The sequence below is a fragment of the Fukomys damarensis genome, unplaced genomic scaffold (genome assembly GCF_012274545.1).
Source record: "Fukomys damarensis isolate Sample0158 unplaced genomic scaffold, DMR_v1.0_HiC HiC_scaffold_36, whole genome shotgun sequence".
Taxonomy (NCBI): Eukaryota; Metazoa; Chordata; class Mammalia; order Rodentia; family Bathyergidae; genus Fukomys; species Fukomys damarensis.
In genome coordinates, this window is record NW_022900948.1 from 32,803,847 (window position 1) to 32,822,962 (window position 19,116).

General features: G+C 41.5%; 1 protein-coding gene across 4 annotated transcripts in view; it reads right to left on the reverse strand.

Annotated features, from left to right (window-relative positions):
- The window catches only part of Astn2 (astrotactin 2), a 770,953-nt gene that overhangs the window by 468,352 nt on the left and 283,485 nt on the right, over nucleotides 1-19,116 (reverse strand). For 3 of the 4 annotated variants that reach the window (XM_010639452.2, XM_010639450.2, XM_033758953.1), the window contains 3 exons: nucleotides 12,549-12,633; nucleotides 11,987-12,061; nucleotides 11,110-11,247 (listed from right to left, as the gene is read on the reverse strand). In XM_010639452.2, the coding sequence (XP_010637754.1) occupies nucleotides 11,110-11,247; nucleotides 11,987-12,061; nucleotides 12,549-12,633 (298 nt within the window). The remainder of the gene's footprint in view (nucleotides 1-11,109; nucleotides 11,248-11,986; nucleotides 12,062-12,548; nucleotides 12,634-19,116) is intronic. The other variant, XM_010639451.2, reaches the window with a different exon arrangement.

A 19,116-nucleotide genomic window follows, 5' to 3' on the forward strand; every position in this document is an offset into this window, starting at 1 on the left:
ATGCTTACCTGGCAGAGTAAAGCATACTACAGAAAATATACAGCTCTAATCAGCCACAATGGGTGGGTCTTAGGTAACAAAATGATTAGTCATCTTAGTTATTGGTGTTCATATCTCTGGGTTTCTGTTTGCGTAAATAAAAGCACAGCCTGTTTAGGTGAGATAAGAGAGGGTTTCTAGGGAACACAGCAAGACCATAGCAGGCAGCAAAACAGGAAGCTATGAGATACCCGCAAGGTCGAGGGTAGAGTCTATCAACTTGGGACCATCGTGTCATGGCAGAGAAAAGGGACAAATGCCTCAGAAGGTCCCTTCTGAGAAGTTTTTACATATACATTTGCAACACTAGGGTGCAGTTCAAGCCCCTTGTAAAGCAGGTAGTTCTTTTATAGCTGAAATTAGAGTGTTCCATTTTTCATACAAATGATGATGACAGTGCCAGACAATATCTAAGAAGCACTTCTATGAGAGGCCTCAACTCTGCTACAAGCCAGAAATTTAATTCAGGAAACATATTGGAATCAAGATGAGATTTTCCAAATATGCCCCTTGAGATAGCAAGGATGAAAATTTGTGAATAAAACACTTCCATTCCTAATTCATCTACAACATCTCCAACCATGTGACTATCCTTTCGTTTATATCTTAACAACCAAAAACTCTTCTACACTTTTTAGCGGAACATAATCACCAACTGATGAGATAAAAAAATTGGGAAGATCTCTAACTACCATCGAGTTCAGAGATGGCAAGATTTGAGCCTTTGATCACAATCCCCAGCTGAAGTAGGCCTCATGATTTGATCAAAAAAGTTTTCCCACTAAATCTGTAGCCTCAGAAATCATCCCAACATAATATTTTAAGCAGCCTCTACCTATTTGTCTGAATTGGCACCTGGCATGTCTAACATTTGCTGTCTCTGATTCAGTCTGAGCTGTAAGACAGATGGATACAGAGAAGCTCAAGGAGGATTTGGAAGACATGATGTTTCCTCAATTCCTCCCATGGCTGTGTCTGTGCACTGTGGCCCTGTCCCCTAATAATGGATGGTTCAGCTAGAGATGGACTCCTGACACCTGCCAGGCCATCATTTTCTTGGAGTTTCCAAATTCACATCAAGGAAAGGAAACTTCATTCCTTGACTTTAGAGGTGCAAAATACCTGGGAGATTCATGATTATCACAACCATTCCCTTGTCAGGGTAGAGGGGAATACTAAGGACACATTTACAGAACAGAAGCGAATCATGCCATTAGAGAATGATGTGGGAAGAAGGAAAAATCCTAATATCATGCAATTTCCTCACCCCCACCCCATCTCTGTGGTGGAGCTGATCTCCTGCCTTTCCCATGACAACATCCGAATACAGCTTTCATTAAGATTATTTGAATCAGGTCTTTGACCGTTGAATGCAAAATCATCCTAATACCCAGCCGAAAGAGCATCTGAGTAGCAAGTAAGGGAGGTGCAGTGGTGTGATGAATGGAGTACAGATCTTGAGATCGGATGACTGTGTTCAAATTCCAATTCTTTCCTTTCCCTTCTGCCTTAAGGTCTTTGAATATCACTCTCTCATCTGTGAAATGGGTGATAAAAATAGCCTCGGCATTAGAAGACAACAGGAAGGATCAATTACAGCAAACTGAGAAGAAAGCTTCCACCCAAAACGCTACTCAATGTCTCCAGTGTGTGGGAGACTCAAACCCTGGGATCCTGACCCTCAGCCCAGCAAGCCTGCCAAAGCTCATCCTTTTGTGTCTCCTTCTTAATTTGAAGATCTGCAGACCCTCTTCTACATCAGAAGTCCCATTCAAAATATATTTAACATCTAATGCACATATAACAAGTCACTTCTCAGTTTCACTGTATCTGCAAAGCCTTCTATAATTCAACATCAAATATTTATTATTACATTTATTAAAGTTTTAATAATTCAGCACCTCCTGCATGTAAAATAGAAGTTTAGCTAACTGGTTCCCCTTTATCCAACCTGGGTCACTTCAATATTTATATTCCAAAGACTCCATTTGAGTTTCATTTAGCAGAGGCTGTGTCTTGAGCCCTCCACCCAGGCTGACAGTTGGTGTGCAGTACAGTTTCCCCAGTGGCAAAGACTAACAGAAATCTGGTGCCAAACAGTATTTGAAGAGATTTACCGAGCCTGGGCAGAAACTCATCCTAATAGACTTCACTTTTATTATGATCGCTAAGCTAAAATGGGGAAAATATATATGTCTCCAGGCTCTCTGGATGAATGGCAGGTAGAAATGTAAGAGAAGTTAGAGAGCCAATGTGTGTGGTAGGGAATGTGAATGCCTGCATAGGAGGGCTTGTCAAAGGGGCTTAGTTCTCTTAAGAAAGAAAGGGTGGGGTGATGCAGAGAAAATTCTAATGTCCAGATTCTACGAACTGAGCTCCAGGTGCCAGCTGTAGTTGCCAACTGAGCTGTGGGTGTCATTTACTCACACTCTCTTCCTTTCCCTATTTATATTTCATATTTCACTTGCATAAAATAATTTGCTAAATGGACCATCTTAGTTACTTTCCTCATTACTGGGACAAAATACGAGATACTCAAAGACAAAGGAGGAACAGTTTATTTTAGCTCATGGTTTGTAGAGGTTTGAATTCATAGACAGGTGGCTCCAAGGCTGGGTGACATGGCAGAGGGGCATCACAAAGTGGTATCACAGAGAAGAAGAAATAGTCCACGACAGGGCAGACAGGAAACAGCAAAAGAGCAAGCAAAAGCACACAACCTGTCTTTCCCTTTTGTCCCAACCAGGCTACCAGCCCTTTGGGTGGTGGCACACAGCTATGCTGTTTCTAATCTGTGGACTGGGCCAGGGATTTAGCTTAGTGATTCTACTACCTGTCTCACAAGCACACAGTCCTGAATTTGATCCCTGGTACCAGACACACACACACACACACACACACACACACACATGCACTCAGAAAAAAAAAAAAGAAAAAGAAAAGCATTGGCTATGCAGTAGACTAATTTATGCCACACACCCTTAATTCCAATATCACATTCCCTAGCTCTGTAATACCCCATCTATGAGTACATGAAGCTTTGAGGGGACAACTAGATACAAGCCATAACATGGAATAAATGGTCAACAGAGACAAAGATAGAAATCCCAATGGCCTTGTCCCTCTGTCTTCTGGAAAATTCCTGTATCTATAATAGCCAACATTCACTGGGCATTCACCCATAGGTGGACTTGGTTCAAATCCTGGTTCTGCCACTTACTACTTGTGCTACATTTTGCAAAATAACTTAATGTGTTGGTACTTCAGTTTCATTTGGAAATATCAGAAACTATATCCTTGAGTTGTGGTAAGGAGTCAGAATTCATACCTATTAAGTGCTTCGACACGACCAGACATACAACAAGTACTCAGGAAATGCTAGTGAATATTATTTACGGCTATAGAAGTTTGATCGTGTTAGAACTGGGATTTCAACCCAGGTAGTTTGGCTCCAGGGCTCGCACTATTTACTGTGCCAAATACTCCAGTGCTCTGTGTTTCACGCAGGTAAGTGGGGCGCCTGTTCAAGTTCTCTTGCCCTTGGGAAAGATATGAGTAACCATCCAGGCAGAGGAACACAGGGAGAAGCCTGGTGAGCTTCTGATTCCACATAATGAGACCCGAAGAAGCCCACCCTGTATCACCCTGTACACTTTTAGATAGGTAGGTTGTCTACCATGTATACATTTGCACACACATGTATGCACACACACACACATACACACACACAAACAGAATCTGGGGTTGCAGGAAATGTGAGGACAAGGAGTTTCAGCTCTGTTCACCTCCAGTGGGGCAGCATCTCGATAATCCAACAATATAAGACTTTTATCAAGAGCCCTCTCCCAACCCCAACAGTGTTGACCAGATCCATTCAAATCCAGGGACAGCAGTGTAGTGGGCAATGCTGATGCCTACTCCCAACTACCCTCTGTGTCCTGCTGTCCTTACCCTTCCACACTTCTGCCCTCGGTGACCCAGAGAAAGCAGGCAGACAACCTGTCTCTCTTCCACTTCTGGACCACGAACTACAGCTTTCTATCACCTGGTCAGACTGCATTATGGTTACTTCTTAAGCTATACTGTAATTCCTACTGTTACTTCTCAAGCTTCCTATCATTCGGGGAACCAGTTATATGTAAGTTACTGTCTGTCACTTTACTAAGTTCATGTGATTCTAACAACCACTGCACGAGGGGAACACTGACCTCCACCTTTCAGGCGCAGAGAGAGGCCGTGATATGGTCCAAGTAGCTCAGGTAGCAACCTGTGGAGTCAGGATTCACATCCAAGCCTGCAAGACTCAAAAGCTCACACTTTTTTCTATTCCTACTTCTATTTTTCTTTACCATTATTTCCTTAACTGTCACAAAAAGTGGGAAGATGCAAGCCTCTTTGGAGATATTCCCCCCGCCATTTAACATGATATTGTAAGGATTTTTGTTACTGTTTTACAGCACTTGGGATTAAACCATGGGACTTTGCACTGAACTATGTCCTCAGCCCTTTTTCTTCTTTATTTTGAGACACTCTTACTAAGTTGCTCATGCTGGAGTCAAATATGCAATCCTTCTGCCTCAGCCTGCCTAAGTGTTGGGATTATAAACCTGCACTATTCCAGTTGGTGTGATCTTCATGTCTCTAGAGATTACCACCATGCCCATCCCACGGGCAAGGACCTCGAGTGCACCTGTGGAGGATTTCACCTAAGATGCATGGCCCGTTTCCAGAACACACTTCTTAATTAAGGGCATCACCTAGGCTCAGCCAGGAGTTAGTGCCCAGAGACTTCATCAAGGACCCTCTGCAGGAAGCCTGGAATAGTGAAAACACTGACCATAGGGCCCTGAGAGTCTGCTGATTTTAGTAGTCCAGGTATCCACTGCTGAGAAAAAAGAAAGGGAGAGAATACCCCACAGGTTTTGTCTGTGGAATACTCCACCCTTTCCTCACTGCGTTCTCCACCATACTCTTGCCCACTGCACTGCAGCCACATTGAGCTGGATGCTCCCTCATCAGGCACACCACTGCAAGGCCCTGTACCTTGCCCATGAAGAGGACACATAGAGGAGAGGGTCTTTCTTGCCTGACATCCATTTCCTATCTGTACCGACTTTTCTGTGGGGATTCATCATACCTGTAATCTCAACCAAAGTAGTTAAGGTTTCCCCTCATCCTTGCTGGTTTCAAGTGTGAGTTAGTGCCCCAGGTCTCCCTGGACTAAAGTGCTCTGTCCCATTAGTTCTGCTCTGTGCTATTAGCCAGTGTCTCAAAAGATGCCAGACTGAAGCATCATAGCCTAGAGATGAGGAAGTTGGATCAACAGTCAGGATCTAATCCTGGTGTTCTGCCATTTACTGGTTCAGTTATCTGGGAAAGTTGCATGACATCTTTGTGCCTCAGTTGTTTGTGTCTTAAATGGAGCTAATTATGGGTGAAAATTAAATGATTTCATTTCAGTGAGGCATCTGGAACTTCCATAAGCATGAATTATTACTGTTACTATGCAGTGCAGGGAGTTTTGCTTATTCCATTGGAAAAAATGTGATCTCTTTACCCTGGCAATGTCAAGCACAGGATGTAGGAGGGCAGACTGTGCCTGAAAAGGAAATTCAGCCCAGAGAAAAACAGAGGTGAAGGATGCAAGGATACAGGAATACAGGAGCTATGACAAAACCCATTGCCATCCTGGAGGTTTCAAGCCCACCTATATCTTGTTTTCTATTTAAACCAAGTGATTTATTTCTTGCTTTGCTATCTAGTGCATTTGTACTTAAACATTAGTGGGCATTAGTATCACTCATGGACTCGTGCAGTCAGGTTGCCTGGATGACCATCAAGACAGATGATTAAGTAGATATAGTAGGTTCCTGTGGTTGCTGTAAGAAATCACCAAAAACTGGATTGAGCCCAAAACAACCAGGAGTTGAAATCAGTATCACTGGACCAAAATCAAAGCTGCACTCCCTGTGGAGGCTCCAGAGACTCATCTGATTTTTCTCTCTTCCAGCTTTTGGTGGCTTCTAGCATTCTTTACCTTGTAGCTGTGTCCTCACTTTTCCACATTGTCTTCTCTCTGTGTCAAATCTCTCTCTACTTCTCTTTTACTTCTCCCCTGTGATTGTATCATGGCGCTCACCCACACAAGCAAGTTGGTGATTCCTTATCTTTAAGATTCTGATCTTTAACTCATCTTTAAGATTCTTAATAGCATCTGCAAAGACCCCCCACCCCACCTAGGGTAATAGTGACAATTTCTAGATACAACAGATGGATACCTTTGGGGACATTATCAGTCCACCTGGAGTGACATCTGGGAATTTGCATTTCTAACAGGTTTCAAGGTAAGGTTGATGCTGTGGGTACTGAGACCACACTTTGAGAACCAATGACCTTGTGACCTCCTGCATACATGAAATTTGACTCCAAAGTGCTCTTCTCCATGAGAACTTCCTTTTAACCTCCAGGTGAGTTTGATTATCTTCTGTGTTGTTGCACTTCTCTGCCTTGAAATTTCCTTCCAACTTCTTCAACTATCACAAAGTGTATCTTTTTTTAAAGAGTTTCTCTAATTTAATACAGTGAAATTCCTGTCTTTTTTCTAATGTTTCCAAAACCTAGTCTGTTATATAATAGGTGTTCAATAAATTGTCAGTGCTAAGAATTGAAAGGCCAAAAGAACAAGGAGACTTTCTTAATTCTATTCAGAACTAATTCAATGTGAAAACTATCACCAAGTGAGCAATGCTAGCTTGCATTCTGATATCCCATTATTCTTTCAACATTGTTAGGAATTAGCAGCATTTCACCATTTCATTTTCATTGATTTCATATCATAGAAAAACCACTGAGGAGCTCCAAAAGCTGGGCTTTGTGGATGATTATTATTCTAGCTATAATAGCTATTCTCACATTTCTCTTACAAGAAGAACTAGCTCCAGGTGAAATTGTGAAGAAGGCCCAGTATGTAGCAGTAAGTGTTGTTTGCTGTGCTGCTTTTTCCATAAGGAACTTTTATTTCCTCCCTGAAGCTGGTCTCCTGTTGCATGATCCTTGCTAAGCTAGAGACTCTGAAGGCAGAGGAGGCTGTATTCATCTCTGTGTTCCTAAGGTAGCTGGCACAGTGCCCTGGCACGGGGGGGCCCACAGACTTTTTTCAAAATTGAAAGGAATCTGTGTGAATTTGACATAGAACTTTTCCTCCACCTTTTTGGCTGCCATCATTAGTATCTCCCATGGTAAAAATCACATTCCAGGTAACTTCGTGCTGGGGAAGGATGGAAAATGGGAGCCATCCAGGGGAGAGTTCTCTTCTTTTGCCCCTCAATCCTCAAACTAGAAAGCTTTCCTTGCAACTTTACATGCTTCACAGCAAAATCACAGTCACAGTTCATGGTTAATTGCAAATGTTCTCACTCCTGAAAATAACTGCTTAGTTTCCTTCATTGGGAATTTGTTCTTTCTTTTTCAATCCCTCAACGAATTCTGTTGAAAATCAATACAGTTCTCTATGTCTACCCCACATGTAACTCTTTCTTCATTCCTTCTGTACACGTGTCCATGTACAGAAAGCAACAGACCTGGCATACTATACTAGATTATATGCTTATTTACGTCTTCCCCAGACCCAGTGACACAGGAGTTAGTGCAAGCTCTTCATACTAAGATAACGTTGATTTTAAAATGCATCTTTTTAAGAAAAGAAAAGACAAAAGAATGAAAAAGAGAACCAATAATTCCATATGCAACCATAAATGCAAGCGTAATAACTCATGTCTCTTAAGAGTTAACCATGTGCCGAATTCAGTGCTTTATATATTTTATGTCATTTGACTCTCATCTTCCCCCTGTGGATACAAAAACAATCTTTATTCCCTGAGAGGGAAATGGCTATGGAAAAGATCAAATGGTAAACAAGTGGTGGAGTGAGCACTTGAACTCAAGTGGTCTAGCAGGGCTCCAGAGTGGGCAACTTTAAATAGTGAATTTATGTTTGATCGTGTTCCCTTCAGCAGCACATATCCTATGTTTAATCAATCAGCATATAACAAGCACAGAGAAAAACACGTAGCCTGATCAGTTTTCAATAGAAATGTTCACATAACCACCACTGAGATCAAGAAGTCCAACATCATCAGACCTCACCATCCCTCTTGCTTTGCCCTGATTTTTGCCTCCTCTGTCACCCAAAGACCATACATTCTTCCTTTCAACATCAATATTCTTTTTCCATAATCACTAAAATTAGCTTTTTAAAATCTTCCACCAATGTAGATGCTCTTTTGCATTTCAATGACATAATTCAGCAATACATGTGTGAGATGAGTTTCGTGCATGGTGACACATTGTGAACATGGTGGTGGCTGTGTTCATTAATTTTCTCATTGATGGTATTCCATTGTATGGTTATTCCACTAATTATCTAGTTTTTGTTAATGGACATTTGTGTGTTTTCTCCAGTTTCTGAGTAGTAGAAATAAGTGCAACATTAGTTTTTTTTGTAGGCATTTTGCAGTACATATATACATGTTTAGGTTAGACTATCTTAAGGATGGTGCTGATGGGTTATAGGATAGGCATATATTTAATATTAGTACATATTGCTCAGTTTACACAGGGCTTATTTTAAATTATATTCCCCTGCTAAAGATCCTAAAGTTCCAGTTGCTCCATAGGCTTGCCAACATTTACTATTTTTAGTTGTTTTAAATTCATTCATAGGTGTGAGTCACAGTCCATAAATTTGACAATGTTATCCTTTTGGTAGTGGGAGGACTTCTACCTTCCTAAAAATTTATCACAGACTTAAAATCAAAGAATCAACTTGCAATGCACCTTTTCATTTTCCTCCCCAGTTCTGCTGTAATTCTGGCCTGTTTACCTGTGACTTTGCTTTTCCACATAGCCTTTACACTAATCTCTCTGTTGTGATTCCATGGCTCTGCTATTGGCTCTCTATAATTATGATCTATTATTTATTAATTTCTAACATATCACCTGAATGGAACTTATTAATTCTTTAAACACCCATGACATGCTTGCCTGGGCAACGTCATGTCAAACAAGGTTTATTAGTGCAGCTTGAAAAATTCAATCAATTTAGCACAGATCCTTTCAAATGGAGATGACAGCAATATTTTATCCAACCTTGCAAAGCAATCTTTGAAGCATGGCTCACTTCCTCACTTACTAATCAGTTCTGATATATATATTTTTTGAGACAGAGTTTCACTATGTAGTTTCAGCTCGCCTTGAACTCACTGTGTACCCCAGGCTGGCCTCAAACTTGCAGCAATTCTCCTGCCTCTCTCACTTGCTAATCAAAGTATCACCTTTATCTTAAATATGTTTATTTAATATTTTTCTTTACTTACTTTTGATCTGTAAAATTAAAAAGCATCTCCTTCTGGGGCTGGCATGAGGATGTAATAAGATAGTCCTAGAATGTTTTTGTCACATAGGGTATGCTCACCAGATATGAGCTCTTATTAGTGTACTCCGTGAAGAGACACTGTTATTATCCTCATTTTACAAAAGGTGGAAACTCCGGAGTTGAACTTGGCTGAGATTGTATTGGCCACACATGATAAAGATGGCATTTTCACCCAGCTTATTGCAACTGTAGCATATGTGACCATTAGCTGGTCTGACAGCTGTATCTTCTGTATCCTCACTGCAATCATCAGTGCAATGTCAACAATAAAAAAATCTGCAGAAGGCAGGCTGGCATAGACCTTCTTTCTGTTCTTTTCAGACAAGGTCATTAGGTTTCTTTGAGAATTGTCTTTCAACCAGACAAATGTTCCCTGCTCCAACCTCAAAATATGAAATGCAGAGAGACTTTAACACATGATGTAGTAAGTTTCATTTACTTCAATTCTATAAAACAGAAAAAAAATCTTCTTTGAATCAGTTTGTGTGTAAACTATCTTAGCCCCTTGTTCTTAGTTATTACTGCTTCGCTTTCTAAATGCTATCACCTATTAACCTATTCTTTTATAAACAACCTCTTTGGGGAAGTATTAACAAGCTGAAAAAAATGTTAGTTTCATTCTTCTACATTAAAGTCGAGAATAAATATGTAGCAAAGTAGCATAAGTAGATGTAGAAGCTTTCTATCACAATGCCAGGGACATAATGACAACATCTTCATCCAGAGTGGCTCACAGGCGGGTATACAGTGGTATAGTAACAGTCATTGGTAGCTAGGGGGGCATCCATATTTTGATTTTAGTTCTAAAGCCAGTAAGCAGTATACATGACAGTTTTCAAAGTAAAACTATAGTCTGTTTTCTTTGACATAAAAAATTCTAGGAGGTTTCCTTTAATCAAACTGAAAGTGGAAAAAAGCCCTTTGCTAGAAAGCTCCAAACTAGTAACAGGATCAGATCTAAGACCCCTGACTTAATTAAATCAATAAACATTTAGTAGATGTCCAATATGTACTAGGAAATGGGGATTAAAAAGCTAAATAAGTCATTTTCCTTGACCTTGAGAAGTGTGCCACATAATGGGACAGAGTGATGCATAAGCAACTAATTAGAACGCAGTAGAGTAAGTCTATAATGAAATTAGCTACAAGGTGCAAGACACAAAACAAGAAAGAGTAAAGAACAAAGGGATTTGACCTGGACACTTAGATCATGGATTGGCCAAAGTCCATCCCTAGTACCAAAGTCACAATAAAAAATAAAAAATAAAAAATGGGATCATTTTTCCAAATTTTTCTTTTTCATGATTCCTCAATATACTAAGTAATACTTTTTATATACAGTAAACTCATTGATAATCCATAAGAGCCAGATAATGTCATTATTAGAATATATTTTATAAAAACCCAAAAGGAAAGCAAGGCCCTTGAAATGTAAGGCATTGAGGCACAGCAGTGAAGGTCACTGTTGTCACTGTTAGGAGTTTAGGAGGACAGTGTACTTCACAATGTTCTGTTTACCAAATGGGCTGCTGCCTCCATCAACAATACAGAGATCACTTCTTCAAAAGAACGCTTGTGATCTCAAAACAGAGCTCCAAGTCATCCTTGGTACAGCATCCAGGAGGTGACTTCCCTACCTGACATCTGCAGGATCTTCTGTGACAAGCACATCTGTCTTGCAACTGGCTAGGGGGTTGATGGACAGCTCCACAGGCGGGACCACGAAGCTTTTGCTGACAGGAAGCCAGAGGCCTTGGCCCAAGCTGAAAGTAGACCTGCAATGTAAGAGTTTCCATTGGGGACCTCCCTGGGAAGCAGAGAGCAAAAGAATAAAGGGGCCCCTCATCCCATCCCTTATAGGAAATGTTCTCACTTCTCCACCCAACCAAGACCCCTATATTCCCCAAGGCACAGGCTGCATGGTTGTTTCTTATACCTCTTCATCATTTAGCCCATAGATTACATTGTACTGCTAATTTTATTTTCTTGAGTAAATAGTGGACTCTGAAGAGAGGGACTATTTCAGCTGCAATTTCCCCACCATTGTGATACCCAGCAGGAGCTTCATAAGTGACTGCCAAGTCTGCAGGAGCAGTCTGGCACAAAGGTTAAAAGCACAGACTCCACATCAATTCAAAGTGAGGTCTGATTCCCAGCTCCACTACTTAATTTGCTGCATGTCTTTAGCTACTTAAGTATTGAAGTCTTACACAAGATTTTATGAAACTAGTGGGAAAAGGTTCTATGGCTACAGCATATTTTTAAACCACTAGAGTAATCAGTAAAGTCTCCTCCGGTTCAAGTACCCAAGTCTGTAAGTCCAAATGCTAGAAAAAAGAGGAATTAGATTCCCACAGCATCCGGGGTTGAGATGGTGTTTTACCAGTGAGAATTCTCCCATACTCAGTGCAGCTCTGAAATGCACAGGGTCTATAGTTTGAGGACGCATGACATCATCTTATCAGACCTTTCTCCATTCCCCAGCAACATTCCCTCAAATGACTGTCAACTCACCTGAGAATCTTTTCGGGGGCTTGCTCCCCTGTCACCAGATCATAGCCCCTCTCAAGGGTGGTATAAGGCCAAGGTCTGTGAAAAGAACCGGAGGGAAAGAAGAGGGGAGAGAAGGTGACATTAGTCAGAAGCAAGCGAAATTCACATAGGAACGCTGTGCAAGACAAGCGAATTCCACAGAAGTCGTTATTGGGAAAGACTTTTTACAACCCAAAGAAAATGCTTCCATTGAATAGAAGGACTCAGCACTTTTATAAAGTTCGCTTGTCCATTTCTAAGCTTATCTGCCTCCTCCCCAGTTCACTTCAGGAAGTAGTCACTGACTCCTTCCGGTCTGGGTGGGTGATTTAAATATCAGCCCTTGTCCGATAGGAATGCATCAATCATGTACCTTTAATAGGGAAACCTGATTCAACGGGACAGTAGAGTTCCCTCTCAATGAGATTTGCGCAACCGTGGCACAGGGTTGTCTTTGTGGATCAGTTCTGGGCGTCTGCTAACACAACAAAGGAGGTAGGGACAGGTCCTCCCCTGCCCCAGCCTCAGGTCCTGTTCCACTCACCCTTCACTCTGTCCCCAGTCATTGCGCACACAGAGGTGTCTGTGAACAGGGTCAGGGGCGTAGCCTTCATGACAGCTGCATTCTCCTAGACGCAAAAGAGAAAGGAATCCTGTGAAGCACTGCTCCCATGGCATCCCACGCCTCCTGTGTCCCTGGAAAATAAAATGCGCTGCCTCGGTTTGGAAAATACCCATTCAGCCTTTCATTCCCTCATTTATTTATCCTGCCAGGCCTGGCCACACCCTGCAAAGCTCTCGGCTTAGCAGTGAAGACGCAGAGACCAAGGGAGCAGTCCAGTGGTTGAAGGAGCTCATAGCTCAGTGAGGGAAACGAAAAAGGACCAAGTGGCTACAAATGGAGTCCTATTTTCAAATAACAAAATTATGATAAACACTATTTACTTAAAACTGTGAGTCAGATATTCTAACCACCTACATGAACAAGTTATGCTCATTCATAAAAATCAATTCAAACGCTTTTTCCAAAAAAGCTTGTTTTCCCTTTTTGGGAAAATTGTATCTCGCCTTTAATTTCCCAGTTTTATTTTGCTTTGATTTTCTTTTAACATTTTGAAATTTTCTTCCTACACCCTCTCATTGTCTTCCAGTCTCTTTCCCTCTTTACATTTATTATTTATTCTTGATCAATTTCTCTCTTCTCCCTTTGGCTATGCCACTGTCTGGTTGCATGAATGCTTGCTGCCTTAGGAATCTCCAAGTTCAGTCCAGGTGGCCAGTGCATATCCCATTTCCTAGTATATCTTCCAAAGCTCATTATCCTGGATGGATTTTTAGAAGCTCCCTGGCCTGGCCTCTGGCTATTAATCATTTCTGTTCCACTGTGCACTTCTTAAGTGAATTCTTCATGCAATTAGTTATTGTTTTTCCCCCCCAAAAGTATACTTTTGAAATGTTCACAGATGCTTTACCAAAAATAGGTTCCATAAAACATAAATTCAGGAAGAGTCTACTTTTCTTCGGAGCCAGTAGAGTGCGATTCTCTTTGATGGCAATACATACGACTTTCCCCAAACCTACTTTACATTGGGAGACTTGCTGCTGGAATAGCTCACAGGATTAGCACGCTTTGGAGCACATCTTGAGAAAAGCTGGTAGGAACTGTTCTGCCTTAGCCTACTGCCTAGAGAAGGATAAGCACTCAACAATGTGAAGCGCATGGATAACTATCTCTAGGGCTTTGGTAAATATGGGATTGCTTTCTTTCACATCTTCTGGTGATCACAGAAACACACACACACACACATGCACACACCTGCACACACACAAGCAGACAACATTTTCATCACATAGTCCTACACTGATTCTAATTGGCCTGACTGCAAAGATTTCAAATCATGACCATGTAAGGTATTGTTCAATGTGGCAGATTTAAGGATTTACTTTTCAGTTTTTGTTCTTACGTTTCCTTAAGGTTTTATTTTTAAATCTCTTTGAAAACTAAAAAGTGAAGGATAAACAGATATCACATGCCAGAATTAAAGTCACTACGGAGAACACCACACTAAGTGAGATTGCCCAGTGAATTTATTTTATTGTCATTAGAAAAAAGTCTGCTGTCATCTTTGTTTCATTGAAAAGTGTGCTGAGACGGTGAATCCAAGTGCTAACAAGCTCACGCCATTTGCATCTCACCCTGCACAACCCAAACAAAACACTGTAGTGAATAAGATACTAGGGTAGTATCAAGATTCTACAACTATTACCCAGAAACCCCCATTTCCAACTTTTGGTACTCATGACATGACCCTACCGTTTTTGCTGGTAAACTATGCACGTTATACATTTGACCTTGAGCAAAGCATTCTGAGAGTTTAAAACACTGCAACATGTTTTATGTATCGAAATGCTGCTTAATCTTTGTACCCCTAGTCCTTAGCAAGTACTTGACAAATAGCTTGGGCTTCATAAATATTGGTTGAACTGAAATGGCAGTAAGACAGAATACAGAGTGAAGAATGAATCAGAGATAGTATCTGAAATATTCACAAGAAGACTGTTGAAAGACATGATAAACAGAATAGAAAGCTCTACCTTCTTTCTTCACTGGTGCTTGGTAAGCTCTGAGGGGGCTGCTCCCAGGCAGATACTCTCATCCCCTTCCTCCACCGGCATGCCAGGGGACTTCTGCTGAGAGGCAGTGCTATAACCACCTCTGACTGTGGCCAAAGGTGAGGGAAATGGTGGGAAAGGGCTGAACACCTTGAATTTGGATAGGAGTAATTCACCAAGGGGAGGGGAAGTCACTAATGATGTGTTAAAATGCAACAGCTCCTTCATGAAATATTCACCACTTTAAACACGTCTAATATTAAAGATTAAAAGTCCTGGGATTTGTCCTCACGACTCCCAGGACTGATTTATGATCTGCCAAAAGCCACACACCTCATGATTCGTAATGGGAGAGGTAATGGTTACTCCTGGCAAAGGCACAGGAAGTCAGGCAGGGGTGGGCAAAGAAGGTGCTCCTTCTTCCTCCCGGAAAGGGCAGAGACTGAGGTGTCCACTTCTCCTGTCAGTGATGATGCAGCAAAGTCTGAAGTTCAGTCTTCCCTCCCTCTTTTTGGAAATGTTGGTGACAGCAGGAAATCTATTCAGGAAAAAGGCGCTGCTACATTTATATCTCTTTCCTCCCTGTGTGCTTACTAAACAAGTTTTCCTTGACTCAGAATGGATCATTAATTACAGTCATTCACTATACAACAAATATGTATTTTGCAAATGAGGAGCAGCCACCCAAGGGGCCCCCATAAGGCTGCCTGGAGAACAGGAAGTCTGCAAGGGAAAATCCCTCAAGTGCTGAAGGAGGCAGATAGACTGTAATTCGTCGACCTTCACGTTCACTCTCTCTAGCTGTGTGGCATTGGTAAAGTCACTTTCACTTCTGATCTCAGTTTTCTCATCTATCGATGGGAATCATAGTGATTTATCTCCCAGAGCTCAGAGAGACAGTGAATTGACAGTCAATGAGTCAGTTCTCTCCTCTTTTCCTTTTACTACAAGACAGTCCCTGATTTATGTCTATGCTGACATATTAATTCTAGGGACACAGATAATTTCCTATTCTCTCTGTGCCCTAATTTTCCCAGCTGTGAAACAGAAGGTTAGAGGAGGTGTCAATCAATTCTGAGCACCAAGAATCAGTTATTTGCACTGCATTTCCACGTCTCTGCTCTTTGATCTCTGGGCACAGTTTTAGCTTTGGCTGCGATCACACTTACGGTGGGCTGGGCGTCTGTGGGTGGATCTCCGTCAATGCCGTGGCTATTGGCTTTATTGACTTCCGGTTCCAATTTTGCTGACTCAGCTAACTCTCCCTCTTTGCAAACAAGCTTTTCCTTCTTGCAAGATGCAAAGCCTTGGCAGCCCAAGCTGAGGGTTATATTCTGCCTCTGCATCTTCAGGGCACTCAGACTGTCAAAGAACAGTCTCCAGGGACATGTGTTAGTATGCTGATTACGGATGCCTTTGCTCCCTCACCCCTACCTCTGCAGCGGAAGTTCTTTCACAGAGAAGGTGCCGTTCCAATCTTTTCATCACTGCATTGCAACAGCTTGCTGCCCTGCATGGGACATGGTACTCATTCAATAAATAGCTTTTAATTAAGCAAAGGAGTATATTTCATAATAGCAATGTATTTGCCAATAGGATAAGAAAAGAAATTTTTATTTGCCTGCTTTCTCCACTAAGCTGGAAAGTTTTTGACTGCAGAAACTCTTTCTTAGTCAGCTTGCAGCCTAGTAAATAGTGTCACACCTGATAGAGGGTAGGCAACTCATTTGTTGGACAGAGGGATGGGTGGGTAGATGAATTAGTGAATGCATAAACATATTGTAAATGCAATAATCCAGGCTGGGTTCACTTAGAATAATGGTGGCTCTGCTGAGGACTAGAAGAAACTTCCATCCATGATGGGTGTTTGCCAAGGAAATGGAGACTGTAAGCATAAGTTCTGATGAGATGTCTGAAATAGAATTCTACCTTAAATCAGAGCAGGAAAGGCCCTTAAAGATCCCTTAGTTCAGATCTTTCTGGGTTCTTTCTTTTTTTTTTTTTAGAAGGCTGAAATAAATCTTAGAGGAAAGGGATTTGGCTGAATCACTGGCCCAGCCTCTGGGCCATCAGGATTAGAACTCGAGGCTCTCGGACACCAGTCCGAGTATCCTTTCTGATGTGCGGGGGTGGGAGGGTTGTCTTTACTTTCAGTGCATCTTGAAGACTTTTCTAACAAAGTTTTGTCCTCTGTAAAGAAAGCCCTGTGACACTTTGAGTTTCTTTGCATGAGAATATTACATTTCTAAGGAAGAACTGTGAAAAGAGTAAAATGAATTTGTTCTACCCTTACTCATATTAAAACACACACTTGTATATGGTTAGTAATGTAGATTCTTAATCTCTTCATTAAAATGTTTCTCATAAGGGAGTTTAGTTAAGCGAGTTTCCATCGTCTTTGTTACTAGAATTCTATATCATTAGCTATAGATGGGCTGTGTTGGCCTTAAAATATTTACTCCTAGGGTGCATTTGTGGAGTTTTCATTTTATGTTGTAGGCATTCTTGGTCCATAAAGCCTCAGATAAAAGCAACAGAGCCCCTTGATCACCAGTAGTCTGACTTTCTCTCATATGGTGCTTTCCCCAACCATCTAAAAGTGGGATAATGACATGAGGCCAGTTGGCTGGTGAAATGGTTCAGACTTTGGGTCTCAGAATCACCTTGTTCTGGATTCAAATCTAGAGCCTGTCACTTAGAATCTATATGATATTTGTCAAATTGCCTCCCATCTTCCCAGGCCTCTTTTCTTTCTTTAATGAGGCTGATGTATGTCTTCTGTGAGTTCAAAAGGCATATTTGAAAAGCCTTCAGCATAGTCTTTGGCACACTTCTTGTTGCTGATAATAAAATAGCTGTTTGAGGTCTTCTTACTGTTCCTTGATCAGAAAGGACAGTTCAGCATCTTAATTTAGGGGAATAAGAGGTGCTTTGGATGAAGGAAGGCCTCAAATCCAAAGTATACCCTTGTAACATCGAAGGTAGTGCAGTTTTGTTTTTTTTTATCTATACATTTGGGACAGTTCAAATGAGATCATATTTTCAGAACAATAACATCTGCTCTCTTTGTTCGTGGCACCTCCTGCTGAATTGGGTACAGTCACAACGTGGAATAGGTAAGAAGCTGCTGCTTGCTGCTCCCGTCTCAGAGGTTCTCAGGGCCTATCCGTGAGAGTGCTAGATATGTGCACAGCCTCCTCTCTGGCTCCGCTCTTCCCACCCTGTCATCCTCTTAGGATTCCATTTTCACTTCCTCCTAACTCGGCCATCACTTATCATCACAGGTCAGGATGATGCCTGCTGTTCATTTTCCTATTTACTCTTCTGGTCCCTGTGGCTTAGAAAGACCTTTCTCTGGGTCTTCAGAACAATAAGCATAGCCTCCTTCCCTGTTCTATTCTGTTTTGACTCTGAATGGGCAGCCACAGCTCTGCTACAACTCTGTGTCCCTGAAGCCTGTTTCAAGACCAGGCCCATGGTGGGGATGCAGGGGCTGGTGTAAGGTACCTCTGAGGGCCTGTGCTTTCTAGAAATGGTGGGATATACTTGATGTATGTCATTACGTGTCACAACCAAGACTAGAAGGTACTGATGCTCTTGTAACATACAAGAACTGAAGCTCAGACTGAGCTAGTCACTAGCTCAAGGTCATAACCACATCTTCACAGTTCACACTCACACCACTATGAACGCCACGTCAATAAACATTACTGCAAAAACAACAGCAAGACAATTATTTTGTGCTAGACACTGAAGGTCAGGGAAAAGGAGGAACCTCCAGTCTACCTGCATTTAAATGATCATCCTGCTGCTTTTAAAAATTCCACTAAAACTGAAGGTTAAGCCCTGTTATTCACAATTTCCCATTCAAATGCATACCTTTAATGCAGGAATTGTCTTGAATTAATAATATTTATGTAAAAATGGGTGGTTGGATTGATTTTCTAGCAACAGACATAAGCCATAGGGTAGGACCTGTTGCTAACTGAGCATCTAATATATGTTGACCTGACCCAAAGATTTCTGACATCTATGACAACCCTTGGAGGAAGGTATTATTGACCCTAGCTTAACTAATATGAGGCTGAAGGTTGGAGCGAAGTTGCACCAAGGAGTGAATACCCAAGTTGAGATCTTTCTGTTTATGATGGATTTCCAAGAGGATGGGTATTTACAGATTATAGTAAATGGGCATAGGAATAAGAGACCAGAGGTTGCTGAAGAGAAATGTACTGGTCTCCAGTAGCATATTAATATGCATTCACATCTTCACCCTGGGTGAGTGTGAGAAAAGCGAACTTTCTTTTCTACCCTTTGTCTTCAGGCTTGGTACATGAGCTGTTTTGGCCACTGAGGTAGCAGAAGACATGATGCGAGCTAAGATTTAAAGTTTGTTAGTGTGACTGGGCTTTCTCTCTTGCAGTCTTGTAAGCAAATTCAGTGCTGCCTCTCAATGTGTGGCAAAGGAGCAAAAAAAAAAAAAAAAAAAAAAAAAAACA